Below are 23,793 nucleotides of genomic sequence, written 5' to 3' on the forward strand. Positions count from 1 at the left end.
TATTCGTGAGTGCTACAACCTGGTGGGGGTTTCTGCACCTCTAACCATTGTGAGCTTCACCAGGGCGTAGGCTTCATCAACAGCGCTCCTGGCTCAGGTTCCTACTCAGGAAATCTGCAGAGCGGCGACGTGGTCCTCTATGCATGCTTTCACCATGCATTATGTGATTACCCAGCAGGCCAGAGACGATGAGGCCTTCGGATGGGCAGTGCTCCAATCAGTGGAAGACTCTGACCCCATCTCCTGAACTTGGGCTTGTGAGTCTTCTGATTGGCATTGACATGAACAATCACTTGAAGAAGAAAAAATGGTTACTCATCTTCTCGCAACTGTTGTTTTTCGAGATGCGTTGTTTATGTCCATTCCAATACCCACCCTCCTACCCCTCTGTCGGAGTAGCTGGCAAGAAGGAACTGAGGGTGTGGCGGGTCAGCAGGGCTCTATATTGAGTACCATGAAGGCATGACTCCAGGGAGCGCCAGGATTGACCCAACGAATGCTGCTATGGGAGAAATCTTCCGGCAACTGTGCACGTGCATGCACACACGTCTGATTGGAATGGACACGAACAACACATCTCAAAGAACAACAGTTATGAGAAGGCGAGTAACCGGTTTTTTTCGCTTGTACAAAGACTGCTGAGCTGGGTGTTTCACTCATCCAAGCATCTGTCTGTAGCTAGCTAGCACATACAAAACTGGTTAAATTTATTTTGGTGAATGGTGGCTAGATGTGGCAGCAGAAGGGATTAAGAATACAGAGAGGTAACAAACATATGGAGTAATTTTTTGTGTTTGCATTTTTGCCAGCAATATTAAGTAGCAAGTGATTAATTCTGCTTTACATCTCCTAAACCTGATCTGCTATTAGAGAGTGATTTTCTGAGTACTGCACACTGCTTCATTATACTTTCTGCACAGCATGCCCTTTCCTTAGCATTTCACATCCTTCTCCTCAGTGATGTCTCCAGCCAGATCCCTCTAACTGGACTTGGAGTAGTTACATTATTTGTATTTCCATAGTGCCTAGAATCCCTTGTCATAGACAAGGATTCCATTGAGGTAGGTGCTGTACAAACACAGGGTCCTTATTGTCATTTTCCACTGATTCCCCTCACCAATGAATTTTCCTGTTTTGAAACTCTGAGTTTTTCAAAAGTGGTTTCCTACAGTTTTCCTGAAAAATGTGCCCACGCACGTGTTTGCAGTGCAAACCAGACAATTGCATGCACAGAGTTTGTGGGTACAATTTACATGACCACTTTAGAAAATCTGACCCTAGTATTAAGTTATCAAGCTTTCCAAACTACATAAATTTACTCCTGGAATGTGTTTCCTGACCTTTCTATGGTGGTGTCTGTCTAGGGGACCAGTCCTTCTCCCCGCTGATTTAAATGGAGCAGGATAGGGCCTCATAAGAAGCCTTCTCTGCCCAAAGGTTTCATTTCAACTGGTGAATTATTTACAGTTTTCCAGATTCATTACAAGCATTTTAAATGAAGGAATCTTCCAAAAATCAAATTAATCTTTTCTCTCTTCACTGTATATTGTAATAAATCTGAAAAAAATATTCCTTTTCCCTCTTTCCCTTCAAGTTGTAAAGAATACAGACCGCTAACAAGCAATCTTTGCACAGTTCATTTAATTATTTCAATTACCAAGCACTCTTCATAGAGTTCATTTAATTATTTCAATTAACGCATTAACCCTTGGAAGCTGTGTGCTTTGTGATATACTGAGACTGTAGACTTTCCAATCTTAAGAAACCCATTGATGTACATGAAACTTTGATTTTCCTACTCAGTGAGACAAAACCAGATACTTGTAGAGGTAGAAGACCTTAAGTTGCGCAGCTGGGTTGTTAAAGATGACAAATATATTTAGTGGCCATTCTAATTAATGTTAGCAAGTACAAAAGCAAGACTGTTATTTCTCAGTGTCTGTAACTGCCTGAGTCAGCTGTACCAAAGCACATTCTGCTTTCTGCAAAGAGCACTTAACTCCACTTGTAATACCCCTATTGCTCCATGAATCAAATATAGAGTTCTGTGCAGTGAGAATCCTAGGAATTTATGCTGTCGCCCTTAAGTTTAGAATTCTGAAGATGGCAGCTCTAGTTGACAACAGTAATAAGTGAAGAGAAAAACAATGCTTCGGACTAAAAGAAAAATTGAACCGTAAGAACCTCCATTTGAAAGGGCTGACTCACAAAAGGAAAGAAAAGTTTTTAGTGGATGACGAACTTGCTCATATTTTCTTCAACATTGTCGAACTCTTTAATTAATAGATAGGAGTCAAGTTGTCAGATTTAGATTTGGATGTCTAAAATTTGAGGGATGCTCAGATCTGGAGTTGGGGATTGGTCCATTGAAAGGCTGAAGTCATTTGCAAAATTAAGGTCTGGATCTGGGTTTGGACTTCAAACACTACAAAAGTTTGTAGGTATTTGGCTTTAAGGTTTTGATTCCGGCCCATCTCTTGCAATGGCCTAAAAGAACCTGTAGTTCAGTGATTTAGTAAACTTACATCTCTATTGCTCCAAACTGATGGCAGCTGAAAATGATCACTGCAGTATGTCATCACTGCTACCACTACTTTGCAATCATACTCAATCGCTTCTCTGAAAGCAATATTACTTAATTTTTTCCGTTCATTAGTCTCTTACAGCACCTATCATTTTTTGTTTTTCCTCCAAAGATCATCATCATTTCTTCGATGTCTACTGACGGTGATAGATTTGGCCAATCCTGAAGATGGTGGGAATTGTTTAATTTGCGTGTGAACGCCATATTAAAAATAGGCCAAATACAGTTTAGGTTGCCCTTTAATGCCATTGGGAGTTTTTCCTGGGTAAAGACTTCCAGAGTTAGTCTCATGTTAGGAAAAACCTCAAAAGTAGTTATTATTATTTATTGTTTGTATTGTGATTGCACCTATGAGCCCCATCATGGACCAGGAGCCCAATTGTGCTCTGGGTGCTACACAAACACGGAACAAAAGGATGCTCCAAGCCCCAAAGAGTTTACTCCCAACAGCCCTGATAATATAAACACTGTATAAAGGTAAAAGAGATAGCACAGGGAAAATAATAAAGTTTGTCTTTAAGGATCAAATTGTGGCCCATGACATAAATTGTTCCAGTACAGAAGCGCATATAGGATGAAACTTTCAAAGCTGCCATGGAATTTAGATACTTGCTTCCCATCATAAGAGATGGGGTGAATTCCTGCTCCTCCCCCCAAAGTCAATGGAATTGTTGCCACCCAATCCCCTTGATGATTTTGAAACTCTCATCATGGTGTACTCCACAAACTCAGTGTTTATATGTGTCTGTATTCTGGAGAACAATGTGTCAATCACACCCCATCCTTACCTAGAGTAGCGAATGAGTACAAGGATTAGAGGTAGTGGTTTGCTAGGGCAGGAAGTGAATGCACTCAAAAACTTGGGCCCTTGAGCATTGCCTTGGAATACCCTTCTCTAGCTGCAGCACTTCTCCTAGGATTATGAGGAGAGTCAGAAGTGGGGTGAAAAGCTTTCTGTCTGCACTCCCCTATCACCTGGATGATTTTGGTATGTAACTGTGCAGACTAGGCAGCCCAAATTTGTTTCAAAACAGGTAAAATATTTAACTATGTTTCTGTAATACATTTCTAGAAACAAACTGAAAATAAGTTGCCTGGAAGATGCTATGTGCTGCAGCTGTGCTTAGGATTTGTGGGGTTTTCCTTTAAATAACCATTCTGAAGTGATGAGATTCAGGCACTTGTGTATCAATTAGCAGGGCACATTTATGGGTATTCACTGCCTGGAAATGCAGAATGACAAATAAAAGTATCAAGGTTCTTCCATAACTTTGCTGTCCTAGTGCTAACCATGAAATGACTGCATTGTGACCTATAGTATACGAAGTCGGTGCATTTCTGCAGATCCATGATAAGATATTTTTCTCTACTCAGAAATGCAGTTAAACTCTGCATTCTGAATCTGTCCATGCCAGGCCCTGGATGCATTAGTATTCCACTGGCAGCTGCCTGTAGGTAGGAATATTGTTTTTGTCCATAACCAGAGGGAACAATCAGACTAAGCCATTCCCTGACTATAAACCAGCCAGAGTAATTGGGTTTAATTTTAATTTTTGTAATAGCTTTAAATTAATAGGAGCAGCTGCTGCCACAGTGTGTGGGTGTCCTTTTCCAGAAGGCATAGAACAAAAAAGGGAAAGAGTAAACAATAGTGTGTCTAGGACACAGAGGTTAATTCAAGAACTGAGCAATGTCTTTTCATTATCAAAAACTCAGTTGGTGATATCTAGCACTGTGTCTCTTTTCTTTTTCTTTTTTTCTTTCTTTCTTTTTTTCTTTTCTTTTTAAATTCCAAGATAAGATCTGAATCTGATTAGGCTCCTGTATGTAAAGATGTGTTGTTGGTATCTAAACACTAACTTTCTCTCTCCATATGACTCACAAATAGATTAACAGTGACAAAGTGGTGGGAGAGATAAGAATAGATTAGCAGTGACAGGAGTACTATTATAATTATTTTTGGAAGATAGTGCCCAAACTCTTAATTCAAACCATTTCTGCCCTGAGAGGGTGAATTTAAACCTAGGAATTGAGGATGGTTTCGACTGCTGTGTCAGACACCAGATAGTGAAATGTCAATACCAGATGTCCTAGACATCGAGATTAGCCATAATAGCCAAATGCAGCCATAAAACGGTGTGTCAAAGTGGATAATAAAACAGATGCTTAGCTTCTATAATGAAGGGGAAAGGGAATGAAATATCAAAAAGTGTATTTCATACATTAACAAAAGTTATCTTTAACTTGCTTCAAAGTACAAAATTATTGAACCGTTCGTCATTTAAAAATTAACTATCAGCAGATGAATTTCAATTAGCATTACCCTTTCTGGAATTCTGAATTTTCCCCTGTTGGTCCCATTTTACATGCAATATTATTGCATAAAGTAAGGTCTGCCCTTTGTTATTTCCCCCTCTGCTAATTTGGAAACAAATAAAGTTCAACAGCTCAGCAACATACCGTTTAAACTTGCATTACGGTTTGAGAACTGGGAGCTAGAATACATTTACCCACTGCCACATCATCTGCTTGATTTGAGAGCAAATGAGGGATGTCCTATAGCACTCCAGAGTAAGAGTGAGTGAGAGAAATATGTTAAGATACTCGATGAACCTATTAGGTGAGGGTACTTTATGCAGACGGCTGGTGGCAATTTTTCCCCCAATGGTACTTCAAAAAAAATTGAAAAGTATTTTTGTGTCCTTCACATATGTGGCCTTAAAAATCATTTCCACTTTGTTAGGATCAGATCATCAGCAGTAAGTAAAGGTCTTAGAAAACCACTAATACTGAAGGAAACCCTCAAAACCATCTGTGTTCAAGAACCACAGCAATAAGAGGGGCAAATAATTTTTATTTCAACTCTAAAGAACTGCATCACTGTCTCTCTATTGTATTTATCCAAGAGCATCTCGATTCCTTTTTTGTTCTCTTTGTAGCTCCTGAGTTTTGCTGATCATACTCCTTAACTGCAAGCACGTGCAAAATGAGAGGGTTTTGTTCTCCATTTCTTATTAGCAATGAAAGGCCAAAATTAATGCTCTGCAGTAGTCTAGCTTCTCAGAAAGGACACATTACCATTGCTATGTGTGTAAATCATATTATGTTTTCCCTCACCATGATCCTGGTTTAGCTGAGATCTGCTATGAGCATTAGATGAGACCTGTTTATAATATTATATAATTGAATTAGTTGGAGTCTGCAGGACCACAGTGTGCTGTTGCCAAACATGACTGGTAAATTAGTTGCATTAAATTACAAGAACATGTTACAACTAGAGAATCTGACTGTCTAGATGCAGGCAGAAAACCTGTATTCAATACCCAGAGAGGGTGTGAAGAGAGACATTGAACAGCATCTGTCCATATAATGGGTCTTTGCTCATATCTCTGAAGTACTTCACAACACAAATGTGAAATAAGAGAATCACATTGAATTTGGATGGTTGTGAAAGACATCTGACAAGATTAGATATTGGCATCCATTATCCCTTAAATTGATTAAGGCATTGACATAGTCATGTAAGCACCTCCACTATAGTGAGTCATTATACTGTATTTGCATTTTTAATATGCCCAGCACCATAGTAATTGGGTGCCATATGCATTTAGGCTGGGATTTCCAAAGGATACAGTAATTCTAGACTAAACTCCCATCCCTCTCTCTTTCTAAATCAGGACCAGGTGGCTGTTTCAGAAGAGAGAATTTCTGGGGTCATTCTACAACCTCACAAAACAAGAGGTTTTTGTTTCTCAAAAACTGATTTTTCCTGATACTCGCACTATATTTCTACATATCGCCTCACCATTAAACTGGATTGCAATACAGAAACTTCCCTCTGTTCAATGTTTGTCTTGTCAAGACACTGTTGCATTAAATATGTCTAAACCCCGACCTGAAGAGAGACAGCCTCCAGGCACAGACTCATTCTGTATAATCCATCTAGAATGAGTTCAAATAATGTCCTGGAAAGGTTTGCCATCCAGTTACCAACCTCTGAGCCATTAAGGTTCCCAGCTCATTCACTTAATTAGTTCGACCTAGAATATGAATTCCAAGTAGTTTACTGTAAGGTTTGAATTTATCAAGATTCTTATGTCCACACATATGTATGTGTTTTGTTTTTTAGGCAAAGGCTGCCAACTAAAAATGTATATTACTATCGCTGCCCAGACCACAGAAAGAACTATGTCATGTCATTTGCTTTCTGCTTTGACCGAGAGGATGACATTTACCAATTTGCCTACTGCTACCCGTACACGTATACTCGGCTCCGACACTATCTCGACAACTTACAAAGGAGGAACATGGACTACTTTTACAGAGAATTGCTGGGACTCAGTGTGGTAAGTAATAAGCATGTTTGCCAACTAGCATGCTTCATTTTGGATGTCTGCCCTTAGATGCTTATACAGTGTAATTCACTATCCCCGCTGAAGTACATACGCACATATTTGTTTTACTGCTATCTATGACACACGAGGCAGCTTGGTTGCGTGGTGAAATATAGGCAAATGCTAATTTAATTTCACATAAAATATCTCTTCTGCAACATGTAGTGCAATGCTAAGATTACCATGTAGGACCAGTTCACCTCCAAAGATATTAAATGGGAAAACTGAAACAGCTTTACGAGGGAAATTTGATTCTTGGCATCCTCTGTCTTGTATTTCTGTGAGATTTCTTTTGAATGGGGTTATAGCCTTTACTATCATTTATAGCCTTTACTATCACTAAAATGCAAACCATTTTTTTAAAAAAAGAAAAGTGGGTAGATAGCTTAACCTTAAAAATGGTTGAATATTTTGGTGGCCATGTGAAATGGATTTAGCTGTCTTAGTCCCACCCCTAATGTCCACCTCAAAAATAAAATGCCACCACAGTTGGTTCTCACTGACACACACGTTGTCAAAGAATAAAATGAGGCCTGGAGACTAAGCCTATTCTTTCTCCCCAATAGATGGTCCTTCCTGGTCAGGCTTGAATCAGAGCATTGTGGGAAAAGCTTGAACTTTTATTCACCTTGATGTAATTTTTCTGTGAATGAAAGTATTGCCAAACCCAGACATTCCAGAATCCTGACTCAGGGCTGGTCTATACTACCATAGTAAATTGATCTAGCTTACGCAACTTCAGTTACGTGAATAACATAACTGAAGTCGACGTAGTTAGATCCACTTACCTTGGTGGCTACACTGTGCTGTGTTGACAGAAGAGCATCTCTTGTCGATTTCCCTTACGCTTCTCAGGGAGGTGGAGTACACAAATCGATGGGAGGGTGCTCTCCCATCAATTTAGCATGTCTTCACCAGCCCTGCTAAATCGATACTCGCTGCATCTATTGCAGCAGTGCCAATCTACCGGTAAGTGTAGACAAGCCCTCAGGCCCCAAAATCATAACATTGGCTTAAAAATCATGAGTGTTTTTAAAAATCATAAATGCTGGTTCTTTTTTATTTGCCTTGGTTTCTGAGCCTTTAGGATGCACTTGCTTCACAGTTTCAAGCTTTTCTCCACAACCATAAAGGCTAGAAACTTTTTTTTCTTTTTGTATTTTTATGAGAGCTGAAATGTTTATGCAATCTCCAGCAGCTGGAGTTTTATAGAAAAAAATCTACAAAATATCATGAGATTTGTAACAAAATTGTGAGCGTTAGAAACACTGGGATAAATAGAGGACTTCATTCACTACGCCTGTCTGGTTCCCTTTACTAGCACTCAATTTATATAAAAATGAAATAAAATAGGAAATTTTAAGAAAAGAATTAACAAAGAGCTAGCTAGATTGTCGGGCTCAACGGGTAGTGATCAATGGCTCCATGTCTAGTTGGCAGCCGGTGTCAAGTGGAGTGCCCCAGGGGTCGGTCCTGGGGCCGGTTTTGTTCAATATCTTCATAAATGATCTGGAGGATGGTGTGGATTGCACTCTCAGCAAATTTGCGGATGATACTAAACTGGGAGGAGTGGTAGATACGCTGGAGGGCAGAGATAGGATACAGAGGGACCTAGACAAATTGGAGGATTGGGCCAAAAGAAACCTGATGAGGTTCAATAAGGATAAGTGCAGGGTCCTGCACTTAGGACGGAAGAACCCAATGCACAGCTACAGACTAGGGACCGAATGGCTAGGCAGCAGTTCTGCGGAAAAGGACCTAGGGGTTACAGTGGACGAGAAGCTGGATATGAGTCAGCAGTGTGCCCTTGTTGCCAAGAAGGCCAATGGCGTTTTGGGATGTATAAGTAGGGGCATAGCGAGCAGATCGAGGGACGTGATCGTTCCCCTCTATTCGACATTGGTGAGGCCTCATCTGGAGTACTGTGTCCAGTTTTGGGCCCCACACTACAAGCAGGATGTGGAAAAATTGGAGAGAGTCCAGCGAAGGGCAACAAAAATGATTAGGGGTCTGGAACACATGACTTATGAGGAGAGGCTGAGGGAACTGGGATTGTTTAGTCTGCGGAAGAGAAGAATGAGGGGGGATTTGATAGCTGCTTTCAACTACCTGAGAGGTGGTTCCAGACAGGATGGTTCTAGACTATTCTCAGTGGTAGAAGAGGACAGGACAAGGAGTAATGGTCTCAAGTTGCAGTGGGGGAGGTTTAGGTTGGATATTAGGAAAAACTTTTTCACCAGGAGGGTGGTGAAACACTGGAATGCGTTACCTAGGGAGGTGGTAGAATCTCCTTCCTTGGAAGTTTTTAAGGTCAGGCTTGTCAAAGCCTTGGCTGGGATGATTTGATTGGGGCTTGGTCCTGCTTTGAGCAGGGGGTTGGACTAGATGACCTCCTGAGGTCCCTTCCAACCCTGATATTCTATGATTCTATGACCCCCCCTTTCAAACCTTTTTATTGGTGAAGCAAAGTTCTTGGTTAAGAGAAGCCAAGTACACATCCCTGGTTGACATTAATCATCCCAATTAGGAGGCCCAACAATTACATGGGGAAAATAGATAAAAAGAAAACACAAAATCCATAGGGGGTTGGAAGTAGGAAACTTAATAATTTTGATTTTCGTGGGGTTTAACGATTAATCTCAGAGGACACAACTGTCATTAATTGTAACGTAAAACTGCTTTTTGTTAACTTTCACTCTCTGTGAAAATAGAGAATAAAACGGTCACATTTGCATGTTCATCAAAACCAGATTGGCTGATTAGAACATTGAGATATGTGGGATTTGTCTTTTATCTGCATTTTGACAGACAGATGTAGTCTTTAAATCTTGTTAACACTGCGTTACCTGTCGCCACTAAATATTATTTTTCATATTTCAGAAAATTAAACATGCCATTCAAAATATGGCATGGAATTTTTCTGTGTATAACTCCAGATTTTATATCTAAATGTACACACATAGTTTTTTTTCCAGAACTTGATATAATAACATTTTGCAGCTCACCAGGACAATATGTATAAAAAGCTTTTTAATCCAGCTCATGATGTTATCTTTGTACGAAACATTGCAATCGTAACGGATTTCTGGCTTTTCTCTATATAAGAACATCCTAGAACAGCTTGGATACTTAATGGTTTTGCAGGGCTTGAATAGGCAATTTCTGTAAGTTCACTTAAATATTTAATGTAGTGTTTTGTTGCTTAGCATATGACTTTAAAACAGGATTCTTTGGGGGGCCCTGTACCAGGCTGCATCAAAACAGAAGTTGACTGTACTTGAGAGGATCAAATGCCATACGGGATGGTTTTAGAAATTAAGGGTAAGATCCTCAACCCCACTCTGCCACTTTTATACTACTCTGGCCCTTTCATATGTCATAAAGGGGTCCTAAAAGTGCTAGTTCCAGCTGTGGGGTTGGTTGCAGCAATACTGCTGAGCTTCTGAGCAGCACTGCAACCCTGTGGCCCATGGGGCTGCTTAGGGAGGCTGCTGTAATTTAGACAGGCCCCCAGGGCTGTCTATTTTCTGTTGCGGGGTCTCTCCAGCCTTGGACTGGGAGGGCACAAAGGTGATTTGGAGCTACCTTAGTTAGCTCCCCTAGCCTATGAGTTCTGTACTGTGCCTTGAAGAGGTGCTGAACAGAACTTCACCACGGATCTTTTTTGTAGGATAATAGTGAAATTCAAGTCTCAAGAAGCCATATTTAGGTTATTGTTTCTAAAGCCCTTTTGAGCCACTCATTTTGCCACACTTAATGTTTTCAAAGTAATCTAAATTCATATTTTCCTCTATGAAAAGATATTCTGCCTCAGTAAACTCCTTAAATACTTTCAAAAATTCTATGAAACTTGAAAGTGAAACATCAATATAGGACATTTAACTGTCATTAGATCACAGAATGGCAAAAAGGAACAGAGCCAAAAGGCGACAATTCCTATTGCTAATGTGAATGGATAACTTAGTGGTTCTGTTCTGACCTTTAATATTTATGTGCTTTACTTCAGAGAGCTATCAAACATTCTAGATGTGCCAAATGATCTTGAAAATAGTCTATCCTACAAGCTTGGTATCATGGTGTCCTGGGTACCATTTATCCTGCTATTTTCATTCCAACCTCACTGGCTTCGGATAAGTTTAGACTGTATACATACTATCCAAACAGATAACAAACGTAAAAGCTGAAAGATTTTTTTTAGAATGTGCCTTTATTTATACTGCATAGTAAATGTTTGTCATACTGGAATATATTATATAACATTGAACATAATACAATGAAAGATTATTTCTATATGTGTGTGAAAATATAAACACATAAGTACACACACAAACAATGTATATAGATGTACTAGTATATTGTATGATGTTTGTATAGCTCCAGGTATGTCTCATTGTACATAATATTTCACAGTGGCCAGTTTTAAAGTGGATAACGCTCAAAGTTGGTAATCTAAACTATTTGCATATAGTGCGAGATTCTTCGCTTTTCAATACACCCATACCCCCACCAAACATTGCCCTGATCACTCACTCTTAATTAAATGAGCTCAGTCAGCTTGGCTCAGCTCGTATGGTCCACTTTACAAATCACCACTCACTTGGCAGTATTTTCATTATTCACTCCAAAGCGAGCCAAGATTAATTGGACACAGACACTTCCTCTCACCCCATTAGGCAGTAGTGCTTCCAAATTATACTTGAGGTGTATTGTGACTGCACATACAAACCGCAAGCCTCAAAGGAACCTGCTCAGTACACAGAGACTGGAATATGGAATTGTGTTAAATTAAATATTAAACATGCATATTTTAAAACAAGAAGGCAATATGTCTGATGTAGAGCTGTGTAAGTGAGCCACCACCTCTTAAAAGAGACATGAGATGCAGACTAAAATAGACCAGAATGTGGAGGCTGGGGGCTTGATTCTGATCCCCCACTGGTTTGGTGTTGGTCTCTTCTTTTCACTGGAGTTACTTCTGAGTTACACTAGTGTAAATGAGATCAGAATCAGGCCCTGGACTTGTGAAACTACTTACCAGATGTTACACTGCTGGCTCACTGATCAAATATCCTTTGTTCACTGTACAAATGGCTGGGTACACCAGTAAAAATAGCTAATGAGTTGTATGGATAGCCACTCGCCCATTTTAACTGATCAGTTATGACTGGTTTAAGGCATGAAGCAAAGAAAATAGTCAATTTTTCAAAGGTTAAATTTTCCATTTCTATCTTCAGTGTTAGGTTATGCAATAACAGTCCTCTATAATAAAGCTATACTCTTCTTATTTGAAAAAATGGAAGTTACAGGCCTCTCTGTGTGATGATGCATCATACTTTGCAAATGATATTGGTGTCAGATTTTGTAGTTTCCAATGTATCTAACTGCAACTAGGTTAAAATGTCACCTAAATGCGATTTGTGACAGTTTACTCAGGGTGAAAATATCCATAGAAACAACAGTAAAGAAAACTAAGCCCAACTTACTCGTTTTTCTAGGAAGTAAGGGTGTTCCTACATATGTGTTAGGGGCACATTCACTTTATTCCTCTGTAGATGTGTTTACTCACACATAAATAGCAGCTAGTGCTGCTATTTCCCTCGCATTGATAATATAAACGGCATTCCAAAACCAAATGCCAACTTTAAACTCTGCTATAGATATTTTCTCTGCCAGATTGGATACCAGCATGAGCAGAGTTGGACCTGAAAATGACAAATATCAGAAACAATATTTTCTTGCTTTTCTTTAATAGACTTATACTGTAAATATATATTTTTAGTTTAGTAGGTTTCCAGGTGATTTTGTGCGTTACTAGAGGAAAACAATATTGAGCTATATTATGTCATCGGTTTTTAGGAAGACTTCCCAACAGGGGTACTGGAACAATTTTTATAGTGGGGGTGCTGAGAGCCATTGAACCAAACTGTAAACCCTGTATAAAGGAAACCACTTCAAACCAGAGGGTATTCCAGTACCCCTAGTTCCAGCACCTATGCTTCCCAATTTGAATTAGTGAGGAGTTCTGCTTTAAAATTTATAGCATGTTATGGTCCATTCTTATTGCCATCAAAATTCTCACCTGTCAGTGCAATGTTCTAATCTAATAGTTACAAATAATAAAACTTCGCACTGGATGCTTACAAGTTTGTTCTTTGTGGCAGCACCCACAATGTGCTATGCTCTTTCCAGATGTACAAGAAGGCCCCTCCACTGAAGAGCTCACAAACTAAGGACTGACTGGTAGATGGAGGTCAGAGAAGCTTTTGTTGTATGGCAAACTGTATTGCCATGGCAGTCTGCTTTTTGTGGTTCTGATAGACACAGTGATAAAGATTTCATAATGCAGAAATTGCATATTCGTAATCAAAAGAAAGGGTTTTGGTTTAGGTCACCAGCAACATCTAGTTTTGTGAAAAAAGTAAACATAACTCTAAACATTGCTTTGTAATTAATATTGCCTGTGTCTGTCACATACATAAGCTCACAATTCTTAAGTGCTAGAAATAGCATTGGTTTATATAGGAAACTCACTCCCAGAGTATACTCCATTCTGAGAGGAACAGATCATAAATCAGAAAAAAGAATTAAAATCTTCAGTCAACATTGCAGCTCACTTGTGACATCAACTCTTGTCCTACCAAAAAACATTAAAAAAAAAAAAAAAGACAGTGGCTGGAACTTCAGAAGAGAGGAACTTTGAGCTTAATGACTCTGTTGGGATAAGAAAGCAGAATCAGCTGCAGATTGTTATGATCCATTTTATAGAAGGAAAACCTGCTTGAGGGAATAGTGATAAATGAACTGTGTGCTATGTTGTTTACTGTCAACCTATACAAGCCATTTTCATACAATCCTATTAAAATAAGCAGTCTGTGATGCTGTATCTACATTAGTGTGAAGATTGTTAACTACATCTTTCTGTCACTTAATATTTACGTAACTGCACTCAAGGACATAAGAACAGAATGAGATTTTTAAGGAATGTGTAACGCCAGCAGCCAGTGCAATATCCTAGATTGAATTGATACTGCTTTCACTTTCATTTCCAGAAGCTTTGTTTTCCGTCTTTTGTAGCAGAGCATTAAACAATAATTACTCTGTTGACAGTGCTGTTGACCACAAAGGGTTGAAGGGGCCCTGTAATGCTATCTGGAGTGATTAGCTCTATTGCCCAGTAGCACTTTACTGCATCGACTCTGCTGGGATTTTGGCAGTGTTTGAATTGGTTCATGTTTGGCTCTCCTGGGTGGTGACTGTATAAAGCTAGTGCAAAGCTATATTTTTTATTTTATTTTATAATCTCTGATTACTGACCCAAAAGATGGTGATCCTGGCATACTTTAGCTGCAAGACTGTGGTTTGGGATTGAAGGCTTGTCTAAAAGATTAAAAGTCTGCTCGTACCAAAGGATTGGATATACTGCACACAGAGGGAGGTTATTCATTTATTTAGCTTTGTACTCACTGCATAAAAGAATGCCTATCTGATCCTCTGGGCACCTTTGACAAGCTGTTATCTGCAGAGTTCATATATAAAGAGCTAGCTCCTACAAGGTGCTGGGCACGCTGGACCTGATCCAGCAAAACGTTGAACACACGCATAACTTTTAAGCATGTGAATGGTCCCATGGACATCAGTGGGGACTACTCATCTGCTAAAAGTAAAGTATATACTAAAGTGCTTTGCTAGATCAGGGCCACAGTACTCAGCACCTTGAGGGCTCGACACAAAGAAATTCTGGCAATTACCAACTGATAGCACCACCACTGCGGCACCGTGAATATAGCAAAAACGTAATAAATTCCACCTACCAAACTGCGACCAGAGTCCCCAGTCAAACCCATCTCCCAACACCCTGCAGGCTGAGGAGGAAAGTTACGCATTGCAAAGTGCCTTGAAGGAAAATGGATTTCGGCTGTCTGGACTATGTGTTGGATTCTGGGTTCCTTTTAAGACGTTAGTTTTGTTCTATAAAGCCTAAATGGCCACAGCATTGCCTATCTAAAGCCATGTCTACACTACAAAATTATGTCGACCTAACTTCTGTAGGAATACAGCCACCACAGTTCTTAAATCTCTTGGGTGTGCACACTTGGTTCCTTGTGTCAGCGGTATGCGTCCTCACCAGGAGTGCTTGTATTGTCAGCGTGGGGCTTTGTGGGATGGCTCCTGAAAACCAGAAACAGTTGGCGTAAGCAACGCAGTATCTACACTGCCAATGCATCAACCTAATTAAATCAACAATGCCTCTATGCCGCTCGGGGGGGTGGGCTTACTAAATTGGCATAGAAAGGCATGTTCGTTGGCAGGAGCCAAATTTAAGTGAAGACGCAAGGCGGCTTACGTCAACCTACCTTTGTAGTGTAGACCAGGCCTAAGAATTTGCTTCTTCCCATGGGATATTGCCCACAACTGCGGTTACCAGAGGCAATTGAACTACAGACTTACTGCTATAGAAGAGAGGAGGCGACAGGCAGAGCATTGACGGCGCATGACATCAGCTGTTTCTAACCAAACGTACTCCTTGCAGTGTGGGAGTAAATCAAATCTGCAACCAAGTAGAAGCAACTTAGTTTAATCTAACTGTCCAACAGCATAAAGAGAGTCACTGGAAGACATTTTGTGGATGTTGTGGTGGAAGGGAAGAACCATTTATTTGCCTCCCTAATAACCATGGTATAATTATGTTTTAAAATTCTTTGTCATACAAATCCGATTTGAGCTGAGTTTTCTTCCCCATATGCTCAAGTCATCTTCCCTCTTGCTTCAGCTGACACAGATCTTCGCAGAAGAAAACAAAGAGGATGGCTAGGGACCAGTTTTGAGGATGAAAGAGTTTTATAATATTCTACCAAACCACTGATAGAGTGGTCATTCAGAGCAGCAATATTCTTCCTAACAGATCTGCTCTCGTTCCAACCCCTTCTGAGGGCAGATCCTCAAAATAGGTCTCTCTTTTTGTTAGAAGAGGTGAGGCCCAACCTAAAATTTTAAGGAAGTAATGGTCAGTCCATGACAATATTTGATTTCAAGTTTCCCCACGTCCACTACTATCTTGAATACTAGAGTGTGTCCAGCTATGAGTTGAGCAACCTCCCAGGATTTTCTCCTGGGACTCATTCTACGGGCTTAAAAATAGCAGTGTGGACATTATGAGAAACTCGCTGGGTCTCAGAGCCCAAGATCCAGCCTCAGCATGAATGTCTGCTCTTCTATTTTTAGCCCATAATGCGAGCCCAAGTCAACTGACCCGGGCTCTGAGACTCGCTGCTGTGGGGGTTTTTTTTTAGTTATTTGCAGTGTAAATGTACCGACTATATTCTATTGACTGTAGTACGTCCCCGCTATGCCAATATTTCTTTGTCTTTTGCTACACTGTGTACCAAGCCAGAACCAACTTCACTGAAATGGGTCCTGAAGCATCACCCAGCCAGTTCTCAGGGGTGTATGGAAAGCCAGGAACCTCATCTTTAAGCAAGTCATACATTGCTGTTACCTTATTGGCTACCAACCTTGCATTAATAAACAGGGAGATGAGAATTCCATATCCTCTGACACCTTTTCTTCCAAGAGAATGTTAGCGTTATGTGGGAATCCTTGTCCATAGCAGAGAATAAAGGAGAGTATTTTTCTTCAAAATTACAACTAATGAAAACTTAAACTGTAGGTCCAAAATGATGGCATCACAGTAGGATCCAATCTTTACATGCTTTACTAAATGCACTATTCAAAATTGGATTTTGTTCTTTAACACATCAATAATTTTTCAGCCTGCATTTAGTGGGGACTGCTTAGTGCTGAGAAATAAAGCCCTCGTAGGGGTGTATATGCATATATAAAATTATTGTTTTTACAACTTTGGACAAATATTATAACCAGATAAATTTTAGGATTACAATGTATGTAAAGTGTGTATGTTGGGGGTGGGGGGAGCGAAAGAGGTAGATTCACACTAGTTAAATCACTCATAAACTTAACAAGTTGGCAAAATTGACTTTTGTTTCCCTCCAATTCTGCATTATTGGCTGTAAACTCATTCCTTTGGACTGTCTGCAGATTCTTGGGGAGTGGAGCGAGAAACAGAACAGTGTCATCAGATATAACTTAGTGATATAGAACTGGAACAGCAACTTTTACACTGAAAGGGGAGGTTCCCTGCTGTGGTGCCCTTATCTCCTTTCTGTGGGGAAGTCTTCAGGGTTAGTGAGTCTCTGCTCAGGCAACACCATATCCATGGAGACCTCTATGCAGGATCTGGGAGAAGAAGAAAATCCTATCACAGGATGGATTTTGACACTCATCTGTGTGCATGAAGGGTTAGATTAGCACGCGGTATGAGTGCTCAGGATATGGGTGAGTGAGAACTTCAGAATTTCTCGCAGTGTTATTTCCCGAATGATCTGTGTGCTCAATGCAGTGCAAACATACAGGGGAACACAGGTTGCTTACATCTAAATGAGATGCAGGCTATATAGTTCAGACATATCTGGATTGAGGCCCATTCTGGAATATGTGAGCACTTTTAGAAATTTACTTTTCTGCTTTGTCACTGAAAGCCTTGCTGAAAGAAATGTGTTTTAAGTAGAGATTTGAATGGAGAGGGACATCATTTGGCACACAAATGGCTGATGTCAGTATTTCTGAAAAAGCAATTTCTAGTGAAATGTATTTTATAGTTCAACATCATAGTAGTTAGCTAGAAAAGATCGATTCAGATCAAGTCAGTTTCCTGAAAATACAAAATATTGTACAAGTGATGTTATTGGGTCTAAATAATGAAAGCAAAACATTGCTTTTGGATTTTTTTAAATATAATAACATATAATAAACATTGGAGTTTACAAGTGTTACTTGTTTACAAGTGACAATGGCTACTTAACTGAAAAAAAAATGTAATGTGTCATTTAAATGCTTTTTTAGGAGAGGCTACTTAAAATAGGTCTTAAATGGAAAATCAGTCATAAGGCCGCATGGAAAGAGCTTCATTCGCCTTTTCACGTTTTCAAACAGCAGTTCAGCACCATACTGTGGCAGCAGAGAACAACCTGAGAAAAGCGAACATAGATTGAAAAGGTCTTGGTTACAATTTGACATTTTCAAAGAAAAAAGCAGCCCTAGGCCAAAAGTCAAAAGTTTGCACTAAAATATCTTAGACTTGTGCAAATCATTTTCAAGAGAAAGGGTTTATTGTCCCTGTTTTTTTTTTTTTATATAATCTAAAAGTGTGTAACTTGCAGGAGAACATAACATAATGATAATCCTTGTTATTAAGACTCCTGTTTTCATAAATATGCACACAAGCAAAATAATTTTCATAAACAAGTTGTTCCTGTTTTTAAAATGATTTGTGTTTCCTATTCGTTGCATCCTAATGTGGTACATACATGGTTCTTTGTTTAGTTAAGTTTAAAGCAGAGTATTAGTTGCTGAGAATTCAATAGAATTTATTTACGTTTTTATGTAGTACATTTTTAGTATTACATAAATTCCTTTTCTTTTTGACTTCCTGAATCAAAGTGGATTATAATAATGCATTAATGTACATCATGGCTACTTAAATCAGCTTTTTTATTTCATTAAGTAACATTTGCACGCAGTTAAGGATTTTTCAACTGAGATGGACAGAATTAAAATATTAATGAGTCTTGTTCATATTGATGTAAGCTGCACAGTTTTCCAGTGCAAAACCCCCTCAAAATTATAATTAAAGAAAAAAACCTCAAACATGTAGAACTTTCATCTGACAGTCTTCTTTATAAACAGCAGTAAAGTCTCATAACATTCTTTTGATGTAGGTAATATCATTATCCCCATTTTCCAGAGAGGGAAACTGATGCACAAAGCAGTTGGGTCACCCAGTAAGTGACTGAGACTTTGAGCCTGAGTCTGTGATCTTTTCCGTACGGGTGGACCCTTGTATATGCCTGGAGTCTCACTGCAGGACTGGAGTCTCACAACCCCAACTCCTTATTCCCCTTCCTAATATTTAAGTATTGCAGCCACTGCAGCCTATTTGCCTTCCTTTTTGAGGGAGCCAGCTAGTATTTTATCACATAATATTTCACTACATAATTTCAGTGCACTGATTGTAGGAGGAAGATATAGGCTAAAATTTTCAAAAGGGCTCAGCACTCATAGTTTAGCTCCTAGTTATGCACTGAAAGGAAATTGAGCTCTTTGGAAAATCTGGTCCCTGTTGTGTTGCTCAGCATTTGAAAATCTGGCCCACAGCGTTTAAGAAAATATTTAGAAATGGAATCTGCTTTTTTGCATAGTTCACATGATTTAAGATCTCAAGTCTCTTCCCCTTCACCCTATCCCGCATTTGAAGAGTGACCAGTAAGTTATTAGGTCTGATGGGAAATGTATAGGAACATCAGAGATGACTGATTAGGGGCATTTTAGACATTAACAACTGAAGACTGAAACAGAGGATGGAAGTACTCTTCTAATAAAGCAGGAGCCATGTTGGCACTGCAGAGAGATACGCCAAGCTGTCTGCCAGGAACAAGAATTGAAATGAATCCAGAATGTGAATATTTTGAAATCTCAAAGGTAATAATTGCAGCAAGAGTGGTGCTGGAAATCCCACGGGAAAATGGCAGAGATGGTAGTTTATAAGGGATTCTGTGACATAATGAAGAAAGATGTAGCCATAGGATTGAGATTAGTAATGTCACCACTAACAATGGGATCTTGAGGCAATAGCTAGTTTCATGTGGGTGATTTTTTTTAAAAAAGGTTTTAAATTTCTAACCGTAATTAATATGAATGGTTTATTTACAGAGTATATGTATAAGTGAAAGTAAAGCAACATGAAAAACAGCCATTGTTTTGTTGGACAGGGTGTATGAAGTGCAGGGAATGTTGTGTGTAGCAACAGAGCAGCACACACAAAACTGGAGCATTGCCTGATGTTGGTCAAATATTCCTTGTTATTTGCTTCCAGGAAGAGATGAACTCTCTGTTTTTAGCCAGAGGGTTGAGGATTGTTCCCACACAGTTGGCCATATTGAGTCTGGTTTGAATAGTTCAGATGTTCAGATCAGACTCTATGGGAAGGTCTGACTGTCACCTCATGCTTTTCAATGGAGGGCTTATATCATAACCTGGCTATGGTGTTGATATGGGTATTTCACCATAGCCTTTGAGACCCATCTCCTCACACATGCTGAGACATATCTAGTGTCCCCTTCCAACTAGGGTGTCTGACAGTTAGCTGACAGCTATTACCATCTATTAGTGGGGGCTCTCAGTCGTCTGGTCACTCACCACATTCTCACTGTCTCTTGTGCCATGATGGTTTATTGGTGAGCTCCAGATACTGAAACTTCTGGGCCTTATATTGGAGAAGAGATAACTGAGGAGGTTCCTGGAATCAAATCTTCTATTGTGTAGGGAATGTATGTGGATGTACAGAAGAGCTGTTTCTTCTGCCTTAGACATCACAAGACACAGCTGAACTCTTTCAGTAGCATACTATCTGTGTATTCCGGGCCATCTCACCCTCATGGCTATTAGTAGTTCCTCTGACTGATTGATGGAAAATGTTTGTAATGTTCTTTGCAGGTAAAAGAGACCATTTCTGGACTATGTCCTGTGTGGAGAACTGAATCTGTCCTCAGATCTGCTTATTATTATCTATACTAAAATATACTTAACTGGATGGGTAAACATTTATATCTTTATAGTTGTAGACCCAGCTTGTCAGCTTACTGGGGGTGGGTTTCCTGTGGAATCTGGAATCACCAGGAAGTGATTAATGCAAATTCCCAAAAACCAGTTACGCAAAAAACCCAGCCTTTTGAAGCTTTGCCTGGAGAACAGGGCCATTGACTGATGATTACCTGTTACAGGAGGCTGGAGTTAAAGGCCCACACAGTATAAATAAAGGAGTAGACTGTCCCAAAGGGGTCTTGTTCTTCATCTGAAACCTGACATGAACTGGTAACCAAGACAGCAAACTCAGTTGGGACATTTGAAAGACTGACACTTACAAGAGCCCTATGCTGGAGTTGAGGGTGACCATTCCTAAGTTTTTAGCATGAGTGTAGGTTTGTTTATATTTATATGTTTTCTCCATAATGCTTTTGCCCTAAGAATAAATGTTCTTGCTTTGGAAGAGCTGTGGGGTAAAAACACCGTCATTGTCTTTGGAGAGAAAGCAAAGTGGAGGCAAGGGCTGTTAGGCAGATTGGTTTTCCGGGGTCATCACAGTGTATAGCTGGGACCTGTGTGTAGCCTTTAAACCCAAATCAGAAGGGAGTGTGACAAGGGTCCCTACCCAGAGACTGGTGACGGCTGGAGATCTGAGACCTGACAGTGCCCTCCGGGAGTGGACAAAGGAGAGGAATACAAGTGCAACAGTGACCGTAGCAGAGATCAAAATGTGGCCTTCTGCTAATTTTGAGTGCATAGTGGAATTCAATTATTAGTTATTTATATTATTGTAGCACTGAATGGCACCAGTCATGGACCAGGACCCCATTGTGCTAGGCACTGTACAAACAGAACAAAAGGTTGATCCCTGCCCCAAAGAGCTTATGATCTAACACAATAGAGAACAGATGGATGTAGACAGATGAGAGAGTACAAGCAAACAATGATATATTGGTCAGGAATGGTAGGCAGTGGTCTCTGTACACTACCAGCCTAGCCATTATCAATGTTTTTGTAGTCATCAGTGCAAAGACTGTTTCTTCTCTTCTAGTTTTCTAAGGAATGTCATGGCAAAGAGCTGGCTCTTATAGCATGAATGGACCCTGGGGAGGGCAAGACTCTTCCAAATTTTCCTTGAGAAAATGTTCCTTCTAAAGTGTTGGGTCTGCTGTTTAGAAGGGTTCCTTGAGTCTGTATCAAGGTTCAAGAAGGGTAGCTTGCTGGATAGGGGTGTCTGACATTGACGTCCATTCAGGGCTTTGTAATTCAGCAGCAAAATCTTGAATTGAATCTGGGGGTGTACAGAGAGCCAGTGCAGTTTGTAGATCTTGGTGTAATATGTCTTCCACAGCTTGCTTCACTTAAGAGACAGGTTGCTGTGTTGTGTCCCAGCTGTGCTTTTCTTGTGACTTTCTGCTCTAGGTGGAGGAAGAGAAAATTCTATAGCTCTGCATGGAGATGATGAACATATGAAGTTCTGAGACCGGGTCTTTCAGAGGAATAGATGAGGTCATCTTGCTATCAGGAGACACAAGATGATGTTTTTAGTGATTGCTATTTGATTCTTCAGTGTCAGTGATGAGTGCAGCATGATCCACAGGCTTTGGACTGTCTCAACAGCCAGAAGGCATTTGCAATGAATGGATGATGAGGTAGTGGTGCTTACCAGCTCCTCAGAGTGTTTACTGCTTCTAAGTAGTGTTGCTTCAGTCTTTGCTGGAATCTGTTTCAGCCACATGATCTACCTATGGACTGCAGTCATCTTCCGTCACAATGTATCTATGGGAAAATGATGTCTGTGGTAGATGAAAGTATGCTGAAGACATACAGCTTGGTATTTTGCTACAGCCCAAGATTTCCCATATACTTTATGGGTTACACATAGATGTGAAATAGAATCAGTTTGAGCCTTGAAGGGACTCTGCATGTCAAGGCCCTTGAACAGGAGCAACAGTTTGTGAACCTGTTGGAAGGAATGAAAGAAACCAGTTTAGCCCAATTCCACTGACTCTTGCCAGGGTACTCAGGTGAGTCAGCAACACCCCTTGAACAACAATGTCAAAGATAGTGGCCTGCTAAACCCAGGGTTGTGAGTTCAATCCTTGAGGGGGCCATTTAGGGATCTGGGGCAAAAATTGGAGATTGGTCCTGCTTTGAGCAGGGGGTTGGACTAGATGATCTCCTGAGGTCCCTTCCAACCCTGATATTCTATAGTGGATAACATTATTGTCTCATCCCTGTCCATCACCTGAGGAGGTCATCCAACAATGCAATTAGCCCTGTTTTGGTTCCACATTCTGCTTGAAACTAGACTGGAAGGGGTCCAACATATCTGCACAGGCTAGGTGATGCTGGAGTCAGATTCTTACCACCTTCTTGACAATCTTCTCCAAGAAGGGAGAGGCTTACAGCTAGTTAGTGAAGACAGTTCCAAGTGTTTGGTTTCTTGAAGTCGGGCCTCATTACAACCTGTTTCATAGTGTCTCCTAGAGAAGCCAGGTGAGGCTGGACTATGGATCTCAGGTGTTGATATGAAATTATTTTAGTCCTTTTTTTCTACCACCCTCTGTGAGACTGGTCCCAATTCTGACAAGGTGGGTACAATGTAAGTCTCCTTTATAAGTGTACTGATTATAAGGCCTGAGAGACAGTCATGGATTGGCTTGGTTTCATTGGTGGTGGGAGGAAAGTTCCTCACTGCCAGAGACATTTGGCTGTGGGGTTGAGAGGAGGCAGGAGGATTGATTATCTGGCTAATTAGTAGGGTTGCCAACCCTCCAGGATTGTCCTGGCGTCTCCAGGAATTAAAGATTAATCTTTAATTAAAGATTGTCATGTGATGAAACCTCCAGGAGTACGTCCAACCAAAATTTGCAATCCTAGTAATGAGTCAGAAGAGCTCTTTCATCTGGGATTTAGCACACTCCATGATTGTGCCAGAGGAGGACTTTTTAGCTTTGGGTCATCATTGCAACATAAGTTTCTGCAAATTCCTTATGCACCAGTAAATTAGTTTCTAAGCAGCTCTTGTTCCATGGGCACTCCTGTCTTAATGGTTAATAAAAGAGGGTAATTAAAGCAAAGGCCTATGCTGTGTTGTTTAGATGGGTACTGTGTAGTTGTATGTGTGGTTCCGTGCAAAAGATTTGCAGACTT

At 40.1% G+C, this 23,793-nt stretch overlaps 1 protein-coding gene across 3 annotated transcripts in view; it reads left to right on the forward strand.

Annotated features, from left to right (window-relative positions):
* BEND5 (BEN domain containing 5) overlaps positions 1-23,793 on the forward strand; it is a 1,373,097-nt gene that overhangs the window by 604,657 nt on the left and 744,647 nt on the right. For all 3 annotated transcript variants that reach the window (XR_012640609.1, XM_074961769.1, XM_074961767.1), the window contains exon 5: positions 6,714-6,930. Coding sequence is in view for 2 of the 3 variants with exons in the window: in XM_074961769.1 (XP_074817870.1) it covers positions 6,714-6,930 (217 nt within the window). In the remaining variant the exon portion in view is untranslated. The remainder of the gene's footprint in view (positions 1-6,713; positions 6,931-23,793) is intronic.

This window comes from Natator depressus, chromosome 8 (genome assembly GCF_965152275.1).
Source record: "Natator depressus isolate rNatDep1 chromosome 8, rNatDep2.hap1, whole genome shotgun sequence".
Taxonomy (NCBI): domain Eukaryota; kingdom Metazoa; phylum Chordata; order Testudines; family Cheloniidae; genus Natator; species Natator depressus.